At 59.5% G+C, this 19,715-nt stretch overlaps 1 protein-coding gene across 6 annotated transcripts; it reads left to right on the top strand.

Annotated features, from left to right (window-relative positions):
- Positions 1-1,286: 1,286 nt before the first annotated feature.
- Positions 1,287-18,092, top strand: RMND5B (required for meiotic nuclear division 5 homolog B). 6 transcript variants are annotated; one of them, XM_043520392.1, is made up of 10 exons: positions 1,289-1,381; positions 12,085-12,236; positions 12,946-13,091; positions 14,819-14,959; positions 15,389-15,489; positions 16,078-16,259; positions 16,422-16,587; positions 16,664-16,766; positions 16,839-16,993; positions 17,470-18,092. In XM_043520392.1, exons 2-10 carry the CDS (start codon positions 12,095-12,097, stop codon positions 17,531-17,533), a joined length of 1,200 nt encoding a protein of 399 aa, XP_043376327.1. In that variant the 5' UTR covers positions 1,289-1,381; positions 12,085-12,094; the 3' UTR covers positions 17,534-18,092. The 6 variants fall into 6 exon arrangements, with proteins under 6 accessions (XP_043376331.1, XP_043376327.1, XP_043376326.1 ...); XM_038413919.2 differs by having other exon boundaries at positions 1,347-1,547; positions 16,078-16,244; XM_043520393.1 differs by lacking the exon at positions 1,289-1,381 and adding an exon at positions 1,416-1,547.
- Positions 18,093-19,715: the final 1,623 nt, after the last annotated feature.

Below are 19,715 nucleotides of genomic sequence, written 5' to 3'. Positions count from 1 at the left end.
CACCCTAGCAAAATGCTCTCTTCTTAGGGCACTAGGAAGAGAGGCATGAATGCAGCTGGTGTGGCCAGGGCAGCAGTGCATTCTACAGGGTTTGGTCCAAAGTTAACTGAAACAAAGCTGCAGGAGCTTGTTCCTGCTATTCAGCCTGCCAGCTCCATTGCCTGATTCCAGCCCCTCGCTCCTAGTTACACCCTCATCTAGCTCCTGTACAACTCCCCTCCCCCCTCAGGTAGGGTTATGGCTAGTGGAAATGTGAAGTCATAACCGGCTCCCTCCAGCCTGGATGCTGCATATCTCCTCTCTGAAAACATCCAGATCTGCATATATCACTCCCTGCCTGCTCCTGGCCAGGAGGGTCAGTGCTGGCCCCTTCACTGGGCTGGTGCTCAGACAGTGGTATGCGCAGCACTGCTCAAGCTGTGCATGCCCCTAGAGAAGCCAGAAGTGCTTCCTTGGGTTGTCCTGGTGGCCCAAAGCTCTGCGCTGAAGGCTGGGCCCACTGCAGAATCCTGGGCCCCTTACCAGCTCCTGTGTTCGCCTGGGCCCAGGGAACGCTGGTCACTGTCTCGCCCTTCCCCAGGGCCTGGCATGAGGCTGGAGCCCCAGAGTGCAGTTGCAGCACCTATGCTGTGGGCCTAAGGCAGGGAGCACCGGGGAAGGTGGGGGGGCAGGGACACCCACTCCAGGCCCTTGGGGTTGGTGGGGCCAGTACAAAGGGCATGAGATCACAAATGGTATGATGGGTTCTCTGCTAGGTTGCTGACCCACCAGGTTTTGTTCCCTCCACAGGAGCAGAACTGGTCTGGGCCTTGATACCCTCCCCCCAGCACTGTCCCCGGCCCCTCCCTGCCCCAACATTGACCCCCAGCACTGTCCCCCGGCACCCTTCCCTGCCCCAACATTGACCCCCCAGCACTGTCCCCCGGCACCCTTCCCTGCCCCCAACATTGACCCCCCCCAGCACTGTCCCCCGGCACCCTTCCCTGCCCCCAACATTGACCCCCCCAGCACTGTCCCCCCCGGCACTGTTCCCTCCCCCCAGCATTGACCCACCCCCCCAGCACCATTACCTGCCCCCAGCACTGACCCTCCTCCCCCCGGGCACCGTTCCCTCCCTGCAACAGTGACCCTGACCCCCCCAGCACCGTTCCTGCCCCCAGCACCGACCCCCCCGGCACCGTTCTCTCCACCCCTTGATCCCCCCCCAGGTCCTGCGCCCCACGGCACTTTGGGCGGCCGGACAGCCAGGACTCTCGGGTGAAACGCCCAGGAAATGGTACATTCCAGCGCCCTCCCTTCCCCCCGCCCGGCGAGGATGGTTTGCCCGCACTGTGGACGGGCGGTACCAAGCTCGGGAGACCAGAGGGCTGCCGGTTGCTAGGGGAGCCCCTCCCGTCGGAATGGGCCAGTCTCGCCCCCTCCCACGCCGGCTGCCGTAGGAACCTACCACTGCGCGTCTCCCGGGGAGGGGGATCCCGCCGCGCAGTGGGACAGTCCGGCCCCGGACTCGGCAGCTGCCGGAAGCGCTGAAGCCGCCCAGGCGCCGGGTGAGCGGAGCGGGCCGGGTCCGGCGGAGCTCGGCGCTGGAGCCCCCCGCTCGGCGCGGTCTGGGCTGGGCAGCGCGTGCTGACGGGGGACGTTGCGGAGGGGGGAGATCGTCGGGGGGGGCGCGCGCTTGTTGGCGGTTTGATTCCCCCCGTGGGCTCCGTCGCTTGATGGAGCCGCGCGCCTGCGCCGTGCGCTTTCTCCCCCCCCCCCGGGGTCCGTCGGATGATGGAGCCGCGCGCCTGCGCCCTGCGCTCCCCCTGGTGGGGTCCGTCGGATGATGGAGCTGTGCGCCTGTGTGTCGGGCTTCTCCCTGTAGGGTCTGTCGGATGATGGAGCTGTGCGCCTGTGTGTCGGGCTTCTCCCTGTAGGGTCTGTCGGATGATGGAGCTGTGCGCCTGTGTGTCGGGCTTCTCCTGTAGGGTCCGTCGGATGATGGAGCTGTGCGCCTGTGGTCGGGCTTCTCCCTGTAGGGTCCGTCGGATGATGGAGCTGTGCGCCTGTGGGTCGGGCTTCTCCCTGTAGGGTCCGTCGGATGATGGAGCTGTACGCCTGTGGGTCGGGCTTCTCCCTGTAGGGTCCGTCGGATGATGGAGCTGTGCGCCTGTGGGTCGGGCTTCTCCCTGTAGGGTCTGTTGGATGATGGAGCTGTGCGCCTGTGTGTGGGACTTCTCCCTGTAGGGTCTGTCGGATGATGGAGCTGTGCGCCTGTGGGTCGGGCTTCTCCCTGTAGGGTCCGTCGGATGATGGAGCTGTGCGCCTGTGGGTCGGGCTTCTCCCTGTAGGGTCCGTCGGATGATGGAGCTGTGCGCCTGTGGGTCGGGCTTCTCCCTGTAGGGTCTGTCGGATGATGGAGCTGTGCGCCTGTGTGTCGGGCTTCTCCCTGTAGGGTCCGTCGGATGATGGAGCTGTGCGCCTGTGGGTCGGGCTTCTCCCTGTAGGGTCCGTCGGATGATGGAGCTGTGCGCCTGTGTGTGGGCTTTCCCTGTAGGGTACGTTGGATGATGGAGCCTGGCGCTGTGTGTCGGGCTTTCCCTGTGGGTCCGTGGATGATGGAGCTGTGCGCTTGGTGTCGGGCTTCTCTGTAGGGTACGTCGGAGGATGGAGCTGTGCTTGTGTCGGGCATTCTCCCTGTAGGGTCAGTCGGATGATGGAGCTGGGCCTGTGTGTCGGGCTCTCCTGTAGGGTCCGTCGGATGATGGAGCTGTGCGCCTGTGGTCGGGCTTCTCCCGTAGGGTCTGTCGGAGATGGAGCTGTGCGCCTGTGTGTCGGGCTTCTCCCTGTAGGGTCTGTCGGATGATGGAGCTGTGCGCCTGTGTGTCGGGCTTCTCCCTGTAGGGTCTGTCGGATGATGGAGCTGTGCGCCTGTGGGTCGGGCTTCTCCCTGTAGGGTCCGTCGGATGATGGAGCTGTGCGCCTGTGTGTCGGGCTTCTCCCTGTAGGGTCCGTCGGATGATGGAGCTGTGCGCCTGTGGGTCGGGCTTCTCCCTGTAGGGTCCGTCGGATGATGGAGCTGTGCGCCTGTGGGTCGGGCTTCTCCCTGTAGGGTCCGTCGGATGATGGAGCTGTGCGCCTGTGTGTCGGGCTTCTCCCTGTAGGGTCCGTCGGATGATGGAGCTGTGCGCCTGTGTGTCGGGCTTCTCCCTGTAGGGTCCGTCGGATGATGGAGCTGTGCGCTTGTGTGTCGGGCTTCTCCCTGTAGGGTCCGTCGGATGATGGAGCTGTGCGCCTGTGTGTGGGGCTTCTCCCTGTAGGGTCTGTCGGATGATGGAGCTGTGCGCCTGTGTGTAGGGCTTCTCCCTGTAGGGTCCGTCGGATGATGGAGCTGTGCGCCTGTGTGTCGGGCTTCTCCCTGTAGGGTCTGTCGGATGATGGAGCTGTGCGCCTGTGTGTCGGGCTTCTCCCTGTAGGGTCTGTCGGATGATGGAGCTGTGCGCCTGTGTGTCGGGCTTCTCCCTGTAGGGTCCGGAGGATGATGGAGCGGTGCGCCTGTGGGTCGGGCTTCTCCCTGTAGGGTCCGTCGGATGATGGAGCTGTGCGCCTGTGTGTCGGGCTTCTCCCTGTAGGGTCCGTCGGATGATGGAGCTGTGCGCCTGTGGGTCGGGCTTCTCCCTGTAGGGTCCGTCGGATGATGGAACTGTGCGCCTGTGGGTCGGGCTTCTCCCTGTAGGGTCCGTCGGATGATGGAGCTGTGCGCCTGTGTGTCGGGCTTCTCCCTGTAGGGTCTGTCGGATGATGGAGCTGTGCGCCTGTGTGTCGGGCTTCTCCCTGTAGGGTCCGTCGGATGATGGAGCTGTGCGCCTGTGGGTCGGGCTTCTCCCTGTAGGGTCCGTCGGATGATGGAGCTGTGCGCCTGTGTGTCGGGCTTCTCCCTGTAGGGTCCGTCGGATGATGGAGCTGTGCGCCTGTGGGTCGGGCTTCTCCCTGTAGGGTCCGTCGGATGATGGAGCTGTGCGCCTGTGTGTCGGGCTTCTCCCTGTAGGGTCTGTCGGATGATGGAGCTGTGCGCCTGTGTGTCGGGATTCTCCCTGTAGGGTCTGTCGGATGATGGAGCTGTGCGCCTGTGTGTCGGGCTTCTCCCTGTAGGGTCTGTCGGATGATGGAGCTGTTCGCCTGTGTGTCGGGCTTCTCCCTGTAGGGTCTGTCGGATGATGGAGCTGTGCGCCTGTGGGTCGGGCTTCTCCCTGTAGGGTCCGTCGGATGATGGAGCTGTGCGCCTGTGTGTCGGGCTTCTCCCTGTAGGGTCTGTCGGATGATGGAGCTGTGCGCCTGTGTGTGGCTTTCCCGTAGGTTCTGTCGGATGATGGAGCTGTGGCCTGGGTGTCGGGCTTCTCCTGTAGGGTCTGTCGGATGATGGAGCTGGGCGCCTGTGGTGGGCTTTCTCCCTGTAGGGTCCGTAGGATGATGGAGCTGTGCGCCTGTGTGTCGGGCATTCTCCATGTAGGGTCCGTCGGATGATGGAGCTGTGCGCTGTGGGTCGGGCTTTCCTGTAGGGTCGTCGGATGATGGAGCTGTGCGCCCTGTGGGTCGGGCTTCTCCTGTAGGGTCCGTCGGATGATGGAGCTGTGCGCCTGTGGGTAGGGCTTCCCTGTAGGGTCTGTCGGATGATGGAGCTGTGCGCCTGTGTGTCGGGCTTCTCCTGTAGGGTCTGTCGGATGATGGAGCTGTGCGCCTGTGTGTCGGGCTTCTCCCTGTAGGGTCTGTCGGATGATGGAGCTGTGCGCCTGTGTGTCGGGCTTCTCCCTGTAGGGTCCGTCGGATGATGGAGCTGTGCGCCTGTGTGTCGGGCTTCTCCTGTAGGGTCGTAGGATGATGGAGCTGTGCGCTCTGTGTCGGGCTTCTCCCTGTAGGGTCTGTCGGCTGATGAGATGGAGCTGTGGGTGAGGGCTTCCTCCCTGTAGGGTCTGTAGGATGATGGAGCTGTGAGCCGGTGTGTCGGGTTCTCCTGTAGGGTCTGTCGGATGATGGAGATGTGCGCTGTGTGTCGGGCTTCTCCCTGTAGGGTCTGTCGGATGATGGAGCGTGCGCATGTGTCGGGCTTTACCTGTAGGGTTTCGGTGATGGAGCTGGGGCTGTGGTCGGGCTTCTCCAGTAGGGTCAGTCGGATGATGGAGTGTGCGCCTGTGTGTCGGGCTTCTAACTGTAGGTCTGTCGGATGATGTGAGCTGTGCGCCTGTGTGTCGGGCTTCCTACGTAGGGTCTGTCGGATGATGGAGCTGTGCGCCTGTGTGTCGGGCTTATCCCTGTAGGGTCCGTCGGATGATGGAGCTGTGCGCCTGTGTGTCGGGCTTCTCCCTGTAGGGTCCGTCGGATGATGGAGCTGTGCGCCTGTGTGTCGGGCTTCTCCCTGTAGGGTCTGTCGGATGATGGAGCTCTGCGCCTGTGTGTCGGGCTTCTCCGTGTAGGGTCTGTCGGATGATGGAGCTGTGCGCCTGTGTGTCGGGCTTCTCCTTGTAGGGTCTGTCGGATGATGGAGCTGTGCGCCTGTGTGTCGGGCTTCTCCCTGTAGGGTCTGTCGGATGATGGAGCCGCGCGCCTGAGCCCTGTGCTCCCCCTGGTGGGGTCCGTCGGATGATGGAGCGTGCGCCTGTGTGTCGGGCTTCTCCCTGTAGGGTCTGTCGGATGATGGAGCTGTGCGCCTGTGTGTCGGGCTTCTCCCTGTAGGGTCTGTCGGATGATGGAGCTGTGCGCCTGTGTGTTGGGCTTCTCCCTGTAGGGTCCGTCGGATGATGGAGCTGTGCGCCTGTGTGTCGGGCTTCTCCCTGTAGGGTCCGTCGGATGATGGAGCCGCGCGCCTGCGCCCTGTGCTCCCCCTGGTGGGGTCCGTCGGATGATGGAGCTGTGCGCCTGTGTGTCGGGCTTCTCCTTGTAGGGTCTGTCAGATGATGGAGCTGTGTGCCTGTGTGTCGGGCTTCTCCTTGTAGGGTCTGTCGGATGATGGAGCTGTGCGCCTGTGTGTCGGGCTTCTCCCTGTAGGGTCTGTCGGATGATGGAGCTGTGCGCCTGTGTGTCGGGCTTCTCCCTGTAGGGTCTGTCGGATGATGGAGCTGTGCGCCTGTGTGTCGGGCTTCTCCCTGTAGGGTCTGTCGGATGATGGAGCTGTGCGCCTGTGTGTCGGGCTTCTCCCTGTAGGGTCCGTCGGATGATGGAGCTGTGCGCCTGTGTGTCGGGCTTCTCCCTGTAGGGTCCGTCGGATGATGAAGCTGTGCGCCTGTGTGTCGGGCTTCTCCCTGTAGGGTCCGTCGGATGATGGAGCTGTGCGCCTGTGTGTCGGGCTTCTCCCTGTAGGGTCTGTCGGATGATGGAGCTGTGCGCCTGTGTGTCGGGCTTCTCCCTGTAGGGTCTGTCGGATGATGGAGCTGTGCGCCTGTGTGTCGGGCTTCTCCCTGTAGGGTCTGTTGGATGATGGAGCTGTGCGCCTGTGTGTCGGGCTTCTCCCTCTAGGGTCCGTCGGATGATAGAGCTGTGCGCCTGTGTGTCGGGCTTCTCCCTGTAGGGTCCGTCGGATGATGGAGCCGCGCGCCTGCGCCCTGTGCTCCCCCTGGTGGGGTCCGTCGGATGATGGAGCTGTGCGCCTGTGTGTCGGGCTTCTCCTTGTAGGGTCTGTCAGATGATGGAGCTGTGCGCCTGTGTGTCGGGCTTCTCCCTGTAGGGTCTGTCAGATGATGGAGCTGTGCGCCTCTGTGTCGGGCTTCTCCCTGTAGGGTCTGTCGGATGATGGAGCTGTGCGCCTGTGTGTCGGGCTTCTCCCTGTAGGGTCTGTCAGATGATGGAGCTGTGTGCCTGTGTGTCGGGCTTCTCCCTGTAGGGTCTGTCGGATGATGGAGCCGCGCGCCTGCGCCCTGCGCTCCCCCTGGTGGGGTCTGTCGGATGATGGAGCTGTGCGCCTGTGTGTCGGGCTTCTCCCTGTAGGGTCTGTCGGATGATGGAGCTGTGCGCCTGTGGGTCGGGCTTCTCCCTGTAGGGTCCGTCGGATGATGGAGCTGTGCGCCTGTGTGTCGGGCTTCTCCCTGTAGGGTCTGTCGGATGATGGAGCTGTGCGCCTGTGTGTCGGGCTTCTCCCTGTAGGGTCCGTCGGATGATGGAGCTGTGCGCCTGTGTGTCGGGCTTCTCCCTGTAGGGTCCGTCGGATGATGGAGCTGTGCGCCTGTGGGTCGGGCTTCTCCCTGTAGGGTCCGTCGGATGATGGAGCTGTGCGCCTGTGTGTCGGGCTTCTCCTGTAGGGTCCGTCGGATGATGGAGCTGTGCGCCTGTGGGTCGGGCTTCTCCCTGTAGGGTCCGTCGGATGATGGAGCTGTGCGCCTGTGTGTCGGGCTTCTCCTGTAGGTCTGTCGGATGATGGAGCTGTGCGCCTGTGTGTCGGGCTTCTCCCTGTAGGGTCTGTCGGATGATGGAGCTGTGCGCCTGTGTGTCGGGCTTCTCCCTGTAGGGTCTGTCGGATGATGGAGCTGTTCGCCTGTGTGTCGGGCTTCTCCCTGTAGGGTCTGTCGGATGATGGAGCTGTGCGCCTGTGGTCGGGCTTCTCCCTGTAGGGTCCGTCGGATGATGGAGCTGTGCGCCTGTGTGTCGGGCGTCGGATGATGGAGCTGTGCGCCTGTGTGTGGGGCTTCTCCCTGTAGGGTCTGTCGGATGATGGAGCTGTGCGCCTGTGTGTCGGGCTTCTCCCTGTAGGGTCTGTCGGATGATGGAGCTGTGCGCCTGTGTGTCGGGCTTCTCCCTGTAGGGTCCGTCGGATGATGGAGCTGTGCGCCTGTGTGTCGGGCTTCTCCCTGTAGGGTCCGTCGGATGATGGAGCTGTGCGCCTGTGGGTCGGGCTTCTCCCTGTAGGGTCCGTCGGATGATGGAGCTGTGCGCCTGTGGGTCGGGCTTCTCCCTGTAGGGGCCGTCGGATGATGGAGCTGTGCGCCTGTGGGTCGGGCTTCTCCCTGTAGGGTCTGTCGGATGATGGAGCTGTGCGCCTGTGTGTCGGGCTTCTCCCTGTAGGGTCTGTCGGATGATGGAGCTGTGCGCCTGTGTGTCGGGCTTCTCCCTGTAGGGTCTGTCGGATGATGGAGCTGTGCGCCTGTGTGTCGGGCTTCTCCCTGTAGGGTCCGTCGGATGATGGAGCTGTGCGCCTGTGTGTCGGGCTTCTCCCTGTAGGGTCCGTCGGATGATGGAGCTGTGCGCCTGTGTGTCGGGCTTCTCCCTGTAGGGTCTGTCGGATGATGGAGCTGTGCGCCTGTGTGTCGGGCTTCTCCCTGTAGGGTCTGTCGGATGATGGAGCTGTGCGCCTGTGTGTCGGGCTTCTCCCTGTAGGGTCTGTCGGATGATGGAGCTGTGCGCCTGTGTGTCGGGCTTCTCCCTGTAGGGTCTGTCGGATGATGGAGCTGTGCGCCTGTGTGTCGGGCTTCTCCCTGTAGGGTCTTTCGGATGATGGAGCTGTGCGCCTGTGTGTCGGGCTTCTCCCTGTAGGGTCCGTCGGATGATGGAGCTGTGCGCCTGTGTGTCGGGCTTCTCCCTGTAGGGTCTGTCGGATGATGGAGCTGTGCGCCTGTGTGTCGGGCTTCTCCCTGTAGGGTCTGTCGGATGATGGAGCTGTGCGCCTGTGTGTCGGGCTTCTCCCTGTAGGGTCCGTCGGATGATGGAGCTGTGCGCCTGTGTGTCGGGCTTCTCCCTGTAGGGTCCGTCGGATGATGGAGCTGTGCGCCTGTGTGTCGGGCTTCTCCCTGTAGGGTCTGTCGGATGATGGAGCTCTGCGCCTGTGTGTCGGGCTTCTCCTTGTAGGGTCTGTCGGATGATGGAGCTGTGCGCCTGTGTGTCGGGCTTCTCCTTGTAGGGTCTGTCGGATGATGGAGCTGTGCGCCTGTGTGTCGGGCTTCTCCCTGTAGGGTCTGTCGGATGATGGAGCCGCGCGCCTGCGCCCTGTGCTCCCCCTGGTGGGGTCCGTCGGATGATGGAGCCGTGCGCCTGTGTGTCGGGCTTCTCCCTGTAGGGTCTGTCGGATGACGGAGCTGTGCGCCTGTGTGTCGGGCTTCTCCCTGTAGGGTCTGTCGGATGATGGAGCTGTGCGCCTGTGTGTTGGGCTTCTCCCTGTAGGGTCCGTCGGATGATGGAGCTGTGCGCCTGTGTGTCGGGCTTCTCCCTGTAGGGTCCGTCGGATGATGGAGCCGCGCGCCTGCGCCCTGTGCTCCCCCTGGTGGGGTCCGTCGGATGATGGAGCTGTGCGCCTGTGTGTCGGGCTTCTCCTTGTAGGGTCTGTCAGATGATGGAGCTGTGTGCCTGTGTGTCGGGCTTCTCCTTGTAGGGTCTGTCGGATGATGGAGCTGTGCGCCTGTGTGTCGGGCTTCTCCCTGTAGGGTCTGTCGGATGATGGAGCTGTGCGCCTGTGTGTCGGGCTTCTCCCTGTAGGGTCTGTCGGATGATGGAGCTGTGCGCCTGTGTGTCGGGCTTCTCCCTGTAGGGTCTGTCGGATGATGGAGCTGTGCGCCTGTTTGTCGGGCTTCTCCCTGTAGGGTCCGTCGGATGATGGAGCTGTGCGCCTGTGTGTCGGGCTTCTCCCTGTAGGGTCCGTCGGATGATGAAGCTGTGCGCCTGTGTGTCGGGCTTCTCCCTGTAGGGTCCGTCGGATGATGGAGCTGTGCGCCTGTGTGTCGGGCTTCTCCCTGTAGGGTCTGTCGGATGATGGAGCTGTGCGCCTGTGTGTCGGGCTTCTCCCTGTAGGGTCTGTCGGATGATGGAGCTGTGCGCCTGTGTGTCGGGCTTCTCCCTGTAGGGTCTGTTGGATGATGGAGCTGTGCGCCTGTGTGTCGGGCTTCTCCCTGTAGGGTCCGTCGGATGATAGAGCTGTGCGCCTGTGTGTCGGGCTTCTCCCTGTAGGGTCCGTCGGATGATGGAGCCGCGCGCCTGCGCCCTGTGCTCCCCCTGGTGGGGTCCGTCGGATGATGGAGCTGTGCGCCTGTGTGTCGGGCTTCTCCCTGTAGGGTCTGTCGGATGATGGAGCTGTGCGCCTGTGTGTCGGGCTTCTCCCTGTAGGGTCTGTCAGATGATGGACCTGTGTGCTTGTGTGTCGGGCTTCTCCCTGTAGGGTCTGTAGGATGATGGAGCTGTGCGCCTGTGTGTCGGGCTTCTCCCTGTAGGGTCTGCCGGATGATGGAGCTGTGCGCCTGTGTGTCGGGATTCTCCCTGTAGGGTCCGTCGGATGATGGAGCCGCATGCCTGCGCCCTGCACTCCCCCTGGTGGGGTCCGTTGGAAGATGGAGCTGTGTGCTTGTGTGTTGGGCTTCTCCCTGTAGGGTCTGTCGGATGATGGAGCTGTGCGCCTGTGTGTCGGGCTTCTCCCTGTAGGGTCTGTCGGATGATGGAGCTGTGCGCCTGTGTGTCGGGCTTCTCCCTGTAGGGTCTGTCGGATGATGGAGCTGTGCGTCTGTGTGTCGGGCTTCTCCCTGTAGGGTCTGTCGGATGATGGAGCTGTGCGCCTGTGTGTCGGGCTTCTCCCTGTAGGGTCTGTCGGATGATGGAACTGTGCGCCTGTGTGTCGGGCTTCTCCTTGTAGGGTCTGTCGGATGATGGAGCTGTGCGCCTGTGTGTCGGGCTTCTCCTTGTAGGGTCTGTCGGATGATGGAGCTGTGCGCCTGTGTGTCGGGCTTCTCCCTGTAGGGTCTGTCGGATGATGGAGCTGTGCGCCTGTGTGTCGGGCTTCTCCTTGTAGGGTCTGTCGGATGATGGAGCTGTGCGCCTGTGTGTCGGGCTTCTCCCTGTAGGGTCTGTCGGATGATGGAGCTGTGCGCCTGTGTGTCGGGCTTCTCCCTGTAGGGTCTGTCGGATGATGGAGCTGTGCGCCTGTGTGTCGGGCTTCTCCCTGTAGGGTCCGTCGGATGATGGAGCTGTGCGCCTGTGTGTCGGGCTTCTCCCTGTAGGGTCTGTCGGATGATGGAACTGTGCGCCTGTGTGTCGGGCTTCTCCTTGTAGGGTCCGTCGGATGATGGAGCCGCGCGCCTGCGCCCTGTGCTCCCCCTGGTGGGGTCCGTCGGATGATGGAGCTGTGCGCCTGTGTGTCGGGCTTCTCCTTGTAGGGTCTGTCAGATGATGGAGCTGTGTGCCTGTGTGTCGGGCTTCTCCTTGTAGGGTCTGTCGGATGATGGAGCTGTGCGCCTGTGTGTCGGGCTTCTCCCTGTAGGGTCTGTCAGATGATGGAGCTGTGCGGCTGTGTGTCGGGCTTCTCCCTGTAGGGTCTGTCGGATGATGGAGCTGTGCGCCTGTGTGTCGGGCTTCTCCTTGTAGGGTCTGTCGGATGATGGAGCTGTGCGCCTGTATGTCAGGCTTCTCCCTGTAGCGTCTGTTGGATGATGGAGCTGTGCGCCTGTGTGTCGGGCTTCTCCCTGTAGGGTCCGTCGGATGATGGAGCTGTGCGCCTGTGTGTCGGGTTTCTCCCTGTTGGGTCCGTCGGATGATGGAGCCGCGCGCCTGCGCCCTGCGCTCCCCCTGGTGGGGTCCGTTGGATGATGGAGCTGTGCGCCTGTGTGTCGGGCTTCTCCCTGTAGGGTCTGTCGGATGATGGAGCTGTGTGCCTGTGTGTCGGGCTTCTCCCTGTAGGGTCTGTCGGATGATGGAGCCGCGCGCCTGCACCCTGCGCTCCCCCTGTAGGGTCTGTCGGATGATGGAGCTGTGCGCCTGTGTGTTGGGCTTCTCCCTGTAGGGTCTGTCGGATGATGGAGCTATGCGCCTGTGTGTCGGCTTCTCCCCCTGTAGGGTCTGTCAGATGATGGAGCTGTGTGCCTGTGTGTCGGGCTTCTTCCTGTAGGGTCTGTCGGATGATGGAGCTGTGCGCCTGTGTGTCGGGCTTCTCCCTGTAGGGTCTGCCGGATGATGGAGCTGTGCGCCTGTGTGTCGGGCTTCTCCCTGTAGGGTCCGTCGGATGATGGAGCCGCATGCCTGCGCCCTGCACTCCCCCTGGTGGGGTCCGTTGGAAGATGGAGCTGTGTGCTTGTGTGTTGGGCTTCTCCCTGTAGGGTCTGTCGGATGATGGAGCTGTGCGCCTGTGTGTTGTGCTTCTCTCTGTAGGGTCCGTCGGATGATGGAGCTGTGCGCCTGTGTGGAGCGAGAGCTGGACAAAGTGCTGCACAAGTTCCTGAGCTATGGGCAGCACTGTGAGCAGAGCCTGGAGGAGCTGCTCTGTTACGTGAGCCAACTGCGCCAGGAGCTCAGCAGCACAGGTACCACACAACCCACCAGCGTGAGGTAGTGACGCAGCACTGTGCTCCTCCTGCAGCCGGGCCTGTTCCCAAACTGTAGCATGGTCCTCGGGCAGAGCACCGGGTCCAGGCAGGGTGGTCACTGACCTCAGATCTATGGATGGAGACTGACCTCCACTTCCATCTGCTGAGCAGACAGCGCTGTGGCTCAGCCCCGCTTTTGGCTGGGGTGGCTGTAGGCCAGTGCGGGGACACACTGGCTCTTGGGGGGTGAAATCCTGGCAGAGCTTTCTGTCAGGGCATGAGTTTGTGAGGCATCTGTCTGCAGAGGGTGATACTGAGTATCTGAGGCTGTTGCTCTAGACCAGCACTGGTCAAAGTCTTCGGCTGCACCAGCCATTTCCAGCTGCTCCCAATCAGTTCTTCGCTATGTGGCCCCCGGACGCTCAGGCTGCTCCTGACCCCAGTCCTTCAGCGGGAAGCAGTTGCCCAAACTTCACGGTGGATTAGAGGTGGCTTAGTTAAACAGAAGTCACAGTGAAGCCTAGCAGAGTGGCTTATTGTTCTGGCGGGGGAGGGGGAGTTCTGGTGCATGGTGCAGTGTTTGGCAGATGTAGCTCAAAGTTGCTGCTTTTCTGGTGCAAAGCCTTGGCAGTAAGGGACTTGCACTTCCTGGAATAGGCTCCTGGCTAGTCCCCGCAGCTAGGTCTGAAGACCCTTTCTGCTGCAGCCCTGCAGGGGGCACCGCTCTCTGCCACACTCTCCCTGATGATGGCCCAGTGCTGTCGAAAGATCAAGGACACGGTGCAGAAACTGGCCTCGGACCATAAAGATATTCATAGCAGTGTCTCCAGGGTGGGCAAAGCCATCGATAGGGTGAGTACCCCCTTTTGTCTAGAATCCAGGGGTTGGACCTGGGGGCCCAGATGGGAATCCCTGCCTTAGTGATGGCTTTCGCTCCCATTGGTTCTTTGGCCCTCTGCAGGCTGGCATGGGGAGAAGATATCCCCCAAGGTCTCCCTCATCTGCTGGTGCCCAGTGGCATCATGGTGGGAGCCAGTTCTCATGGTGTTGGGCTTTCTGTCGTCCTGAGTGTCTCCTGCTCCTGTGGGTTCATGCCTGTTATATGTGCTGCAGTCAGGATCCTGTGCTGACATGTTCTTGGCCTTAAGGAGCTCACATTTCACCTCTGTGAAGGAGTCCCCAGGGTACAACTTGGAAATGGTGTACTGCTGTGCCCCCTTAGCTCTCCAAACTGTGCTGTCTCTCACAATGCTTTGCTAGTGAAAAGCAGCAAACCCCTCCAGGCGCTGTTATTACTCAGTACCCTAACAGCATGTGGACACCACGCCTAGCTAAATTGCATGAATGCTTCCTGAACCACTCATGAATCACATGGAGAAAGGCACCAGCAAATCTTCCAAGCCCCCGCCTTGCACCCCAAAGCTGTTCAGTCTTGCCCTGATCAGAAGCCTGACCAGTGTACGTTTATTACCCAATCTGCCCCTCTCTTGATGTGGAGAGGACAGTCACTAGCCTTTGTAAACTGAGCTGAGATTTACGAAGCACTTCAATTGAAACACCCTGTTTTAGGTAAAATATAAAACAGATTTATTAACTACAGAGAGATTTTAAGTGATTAGAAGTGGTAGCCACAAAAGTTCAGAGATAGTTACCAAAGGAAATAAAAGATAAGTGTGCAGTCTAAATCTTAAACCTTATTACATTAGGCAGTATTTGGATCAAGCAGTTTTTCTCACCCCACTGGATGTTGCAAGTAGGTTATAGTTCTTAATACATAGGCTTCCTCCTTCAGCCAGGGAGCAGTCTCCTTAGTTCAAGTCTTTGTCTTCCCAGTGTTCTTGTTGCTTCCAGCGTAGGTGGGGGAGGAGAAAGGCCAAAGCGTGAGTCAATGCTATGTATATCCTATTTTATATCCTCAGTCCATGTACCTGGAAAACATTAGCCCAGGTGGGCTTTGCCGAGTCACAGAGTTGAGCAATCCCCCATTGTGTGATGCTTGTGCAGCCCTCTTACTGCATTGTAAATCCCTTGTTTACAACTCCTTTGCTGTTTAATGGGCACTTAACACCCTCCTGGGTGGGGATCACCTCCTTTGTTGTCACTAGAGAACTAGCAACATATTTCAGTAAAAACCATATAACAAAATCTCACAACTTCATGCACAATAACGGCATACATATTTGGACAGAACAATGGGTTTCTGCAGATCATGACCTTTCATATGATTCCTTACATGACATACTTTGTATGAAATGGATCATAATTATATGATGGGGTGTATATGGGGGGTCCCGGGTGCTGCTTTGAGGTACAGAGTGTCACGACCTCCTACTAATGTGCCACCACCCAACCAGAAATGAGATGTTGTGGCTCTGAGGCTGTGACCCAGTCAGCCAATTGAATGCAGCTCAGTGCAGGGGCTGTAGTGGTTTGGGTGGGAGGGTGCTGTTGTAGGGTGGCTTTGCAGGAAGCTGCAAGGGGTTTGTTTGTGAGCATGTGATCAGGCCGGAAGGTGATAGATGGGGGGGGGATTCCCTCATTCTCAGGGGCACCACTGACTCCTCTCATTCATTTCTCAGAACTTCGACGCCGAGCTCTGCAGCGTGGTCTCGGATTCGGTGTGGGAGTCGCGGGAGAAGCAGCAGCAGATTCTGCAGATGGCAATTGTGGAACACTTGTACCAGCAGGGCATGCTGAGCGTGGCAGAGGAGCTGTCCCAGGTACCAGGGCTGCCCGTCACGACACTGGTGCTAGCTTGCCACACAGCAGCATTGTGTGAGGGAGGGTTGTGGCCTCCCCGGGGCAGGGGGCACCAGCATGCTGTGGGCCTGCTCTCTGGTGAGAGGGCCTTACTTAGCATTCGCCACTGGCAAGGTTCGCTCCAGGCCAGCACCTTTAGCCGACCCAGACCCATTGGTATGAGGCCTCCCCAGCTCTGCAGGGATCGAATTGTGGCTGCCAAGTCTGCTGCTCCCCTGCATGTGTTCTGTGCTCCAAGGAGGAGGGCTTCTCTCCATCATGCAGGGTAGGAAACCTCTCCAATCTCTGGCTGGGGAGCCTCTCCTGGCACCACCCCTCCATTCCGATGCTGTATGCCGCCCTCCCCAAGAGACTGATGGGATGTGACCACTGGCTCTCATTCTCCACAGGAGTCCACCCTGAATGTGGACTTGGACTTCAAGCAGCCGTTCTTGGAGCTGAACCGGATCCTGGAAGCGCTGCACAAGCAGGACCTGCGTCCAGCTCTGGAGTAAGAACCAATCATCTGGGAGCGCTGAGCATCCCAGTGCTCCTCCTTGCCCACAGCCTCCCCATCCTTACTGAAAGTGGCCCCTCCCCTTCTGCTTGACTCATGCACCGAGTCTGGGTTGGCGTATGGGGTACTTTGGCTGGTCAAGGGGGAGCGCGGTGCACCCCAGCTAACATGTGATGATCGCACTCACCATGCCTGCTGGAGCATGCTCCTAACACCTTGCATTCCAGTCAGAATGAGACCTACAAGCACAATGCTCCTTAACACCCTGACCAGCCCTCCTGGGGCAGCGCCATCTGCAGGGCCTGACACCTACCCTCTTGCCCAGGAGCCACTTACGTTCCTTTTTTTACTCCAGCTGACTCTGGTGGTACCTGGGTAGTCCCTGGAATTACAGACACTGGAGGGAAAGGAGCCCTCTAGGCCAGCCCGGCCAGGGGCATTTCACACAGAACAGTCTCCAGGAATGGGAACAACCCCACCCTCGTCTTGTCAGGTTGGGCATCAGTGAGAACTTCCTGGCTGTCCTGGCCCACCTTCCCCGGACAGTCAGGACTTAGCTGCCCCCTGTTCTTTCCTATCCAGCTGGGCAATCTCAAACAGGCAGCATCTGCTGGAGCTGAACAGTTCCCTGGAATTCAAGCTGCATCGTCTCCACTTCATCCGGCTCCTGGCTGGCGGCCCTGACAAGCAGCTGGAGGCCCTGAGCTACGCTCGCCACTTCCAGCCCTTTGCCCGCCTGCACCAGCGAGGTGAGACTGTGCCAGGTGGGGCCCTGCCACTGGCCTCCCGAGTGGGGCACGGAACTGTCCCGTTCCCAGGCTACAGGGGGCCCATCACTAGCTCCGGACTGGAGGCATTGGCAGGACAGGGTGGGGGGCTGTGGCCATGTTGCTTCTTGAGGCCAGCCAGGGTGTTGTTTTGTTCAGAGATCCAGGTCATGATGGGCAGCCTGGTGTACCTGCCTCTGGGCATTGAGAACTCCCCATACTGCCACCTGCTGGATGCCCGGCACTGGACAGAGATCTGCGAGACCTTCACCCGCGACGCCTGTGCCTTGCTGGGACTCTCAGTGGAATCCCCTCTCAGTGTCAGGTAAGCCCCAGGCCAGGGCCTGCGGGGCCCCCCTTAGCAGTACCACCAAGTTCTAAGGCCTCTCCCTCTCATGCAGCTTCGCGTCCGGATGTGTGGCGCTGCCCGTGCTGATGAACATCAAGGCCGTGATTGAGCAGAGACAGTGCATGGGTGTTTGGAGCCACAAGGATGAGCTGCCTGTAAGTGCCATCTCGTGGGGCGGCGGGGTGGGATGGGGCAGTGGGGCTGACCTCTCTGTGCTCTCTTGGCAGATTGAAATTGAGCTGGGGATGAAGTGCTGGTACCACTCAGTGTTTGCCTGCCCCATCCTTCGCCAGCAGACAACTGACTCCAATCCACCTATCAAACTCATCTGCGGGCATGTCATCTCCCGGGATGCGCTCAACAAGCTCATCAATGGGGGGAAGTAAGTTTGGTTTCTTGACACACTCACTCCGTGGACCGTGACCCACCTCCGCCTGCAGACCCTGTCCCGCAGCCTGGTACCATGGGAGTGTGAGTGATCTGAAGATCCCTTGGCCTGTGCCCTGTACCACCAGGGTTCCTGGCTGGCCTTGTGCTAGTCTGGGCCAGATCACCATCCCGAGCCCCCTGCTCTCCTGCAGCTGGGTAGCAGTGAGCCTGAAGGGGCTGGGTGCCATGGATGCTGATAAGCAGGGCTCGTTATCTCTGGTGCTGGGAAGTAGGGTGCACAAGCAGTGCTGCTGCCTGCCCATGGCCAACCCCGTGCCCCTGGGGGATGCCAGGCCTCCCTTAGACTGAGCTTTGGGGACTGGGCTGTGACGGGAGGGGTAGACTTCTGCAGTGCCCCAGAGCTCTACCATTTTCTCTGTGTTCCCCGGCCTTCCCACCTGATGCCTTTGTCTCTGGACCTCTCCTCAGGCTGAAGTGTCCCTACTGCCCCATGGAGCAGAACCCGGCTGATGGGAAGCGCATCATCTTCTGACGCTGATGTGGTTGGAAGGGCTGTGGCAACAGGTCACTGCTCTTCCCCTTAGGTGGCCTGTCCCACCCTCGCAGTGCGAGAGGTGATGGTGCTGCCCACAGCAGGACATGGGCTGCCTCTTAGGCTGAGGGTCTGAGAGCAGCTCTGTCCACTGCAGCCCCATTGGGGTCCCTTCCTTCTGCTGAGCCAGGGCAAGGTCCAGAGCAATGGACCTGAGCCTGACCGTTGTCTGAGAAAGGGAGCTGAAATGGACAGAGCAGCAGCGTGACGTGCTTGCTGCGGGGAGCTCTGGGAGGCCTTAGTGTGAGCTCTCCTAGTGATCTGGCTTACGCTGCCCTGCTCACTCTGTGCTCCCATCCTGTCGGTCTGGCCTGCCAGGCAGCTGTCTTTCTGCTCAGTAATAGGCAGAACCCCTCCTGGCCTCAAGCATGGCTACGGGAGTGGCCATGCTGTACAGTCCCTTGTGCATTTACTGATATTTTTTGCATTGTAAATATTAAAGCGGGAGCTGCCTGGAACCATTTTATAAATTCCAGAAAATAAAGTCTGTTAGTCTTTCCCCCTTGCTCTCTGAGACAGGAGGGCTGGGTCCTTAACAGCTTGGGGCCAAAGATGACATGAACCCCACTGTAAGAGGGGGCCTGCTTTCTGATGTGGGGACTGTTCTCCCACCTCCCCTGCATCAGCCTATGAAATAGGGCACAGAAGTGAGGGGGAAGAGTTGCTGTTAGATCTGAAAAATGGAAGGGGTAAGGTGGGGGGCATGTAGAGGGGGTGTAAGGAGACAGAATAGGAGGGGGCACATGGGGGCTCCAGGACACTAAGTCTGGGGGTGGGGTAGCAGCTTTATGACAAGCAGATCAGTGTTGAGATAAACCCTTTATTCTAAACAGAACCAGGTAACAAACGTTCTACTGTGACTGCCTTGTCCTAGGCCCCTTTGGTTCTTCCCCAGCCGGAGGGATCACGGGGAAACCAAAGACTGGATAAAGTGTACAGGAATGTGGCATGGCTAGCTGTCCTGGAGAATTTATTCTATAGCATGTGGTCCCTCTTTTAGATCTCTTTACTGAACTAAAACACTGTTATCTTTAAACTATAACGAATACAGTACTGATGTAACCACCTTCAGGTTGCTTTAACACAACTTAATATGTCTCACTCTGTCCCCGAGGGCATTTCAGCAGTCTTCCCCATCTGCAACCTCTCTTTGGGCAAGCCCTGGTCTGTAAGGCTGGTCCACCTCATGGTCAATTTGTGGCTTGTTTCCATCTTGCGTCTGCTCTCACTTCGTTTGTCGTGGCCACGTTGTTGGGTATCATGGCAGATACTTACAGTTCCGGGGTAAGACTTTGCTTTGACTGTGCTCACTGAGTCTAAGGTGACTCCTCTTTGGTCGCTGCTGCTTTGATTGGCCAGTGCCCATCTTGCCACTCTTTCTCCAATCTTTGTGTTTAACTGGGGCAGGCTTTGCCTCACTTTCCCAGACTCCTTAGTCGTCCTTTGTTTGTCCTATAGCTGCTAACTGAGTATTCCAAAGAATCAGAGAAATGTGGGGCTGGAAGGGACTTTGAGGCTATCAAGTCTAGCCCCCTGCATTGAGACAGGACCAAGTAAATCTGGACCATTCCTGGCAGGTGTTTGTCCAACCTGGTTTTAAAACCCTCCAATGCCGGGGATTCCACAACCTCCTCTGGAAGCCTAGTTAGGAAGTTTTTCCTAATATCTAACTTAAATCTCCCTTGCTGCAGATTAAACCATTTCTTGTGGTCCTACCTTCAGTGGACAGGGAGAACAACTGATCCCTGTCCTGTTTAAAACAGCCCTTTACAGATTTGAAGCGTGATTGGGTGCCCTCTCAGGGTTCAGTATCCTAGGTGATGCTTTTCAAGTCTCTTTATGTGTATTGCAATCAGTGTTTTGTGATCAGTTTTTCCTTTGAAGCTACAACTTCAAAGTTGAGAAAGTAGTGACATATGCCAGACCCAGTGGCTCTGTGTGTGTAGGCAGCCGCTCTGCAACTGCCACACCCCTGGATGCATAAATGACGGGCAACCAGCCAGTCCCCTGACACACCCAGCCCTCCTTTTGAAGCACCTCTTCAGCTGAGGCAAAATGTTGCAGCACTGAAGCTGAAGTCCGAATGGGCTTTAAATCATTGACCAAGTGCCAGAATCCTGGC

The sequence above is a fragment of the Dermochelys coriacea genome, chromosome 8 (assembly GCF_009764565.3).
Source record: "Dermochelys coriacea isolate rDerCor1 chromosome 8, rDerCor1.pri.v4, whole genome shotgun sequence".
In the NCBI taxonomy this organism is placed as follows: domain Eukaryota; kingdom Metazoa; phylum Chordata; order Testudines; family Dermochelyidae; genus Dermochelys; species Dermochelys coriacea.
Note: the sequence above shows the minus strand (reverse complement) of the source record. Positions and strands in the feature narration are given on the sequence as shown.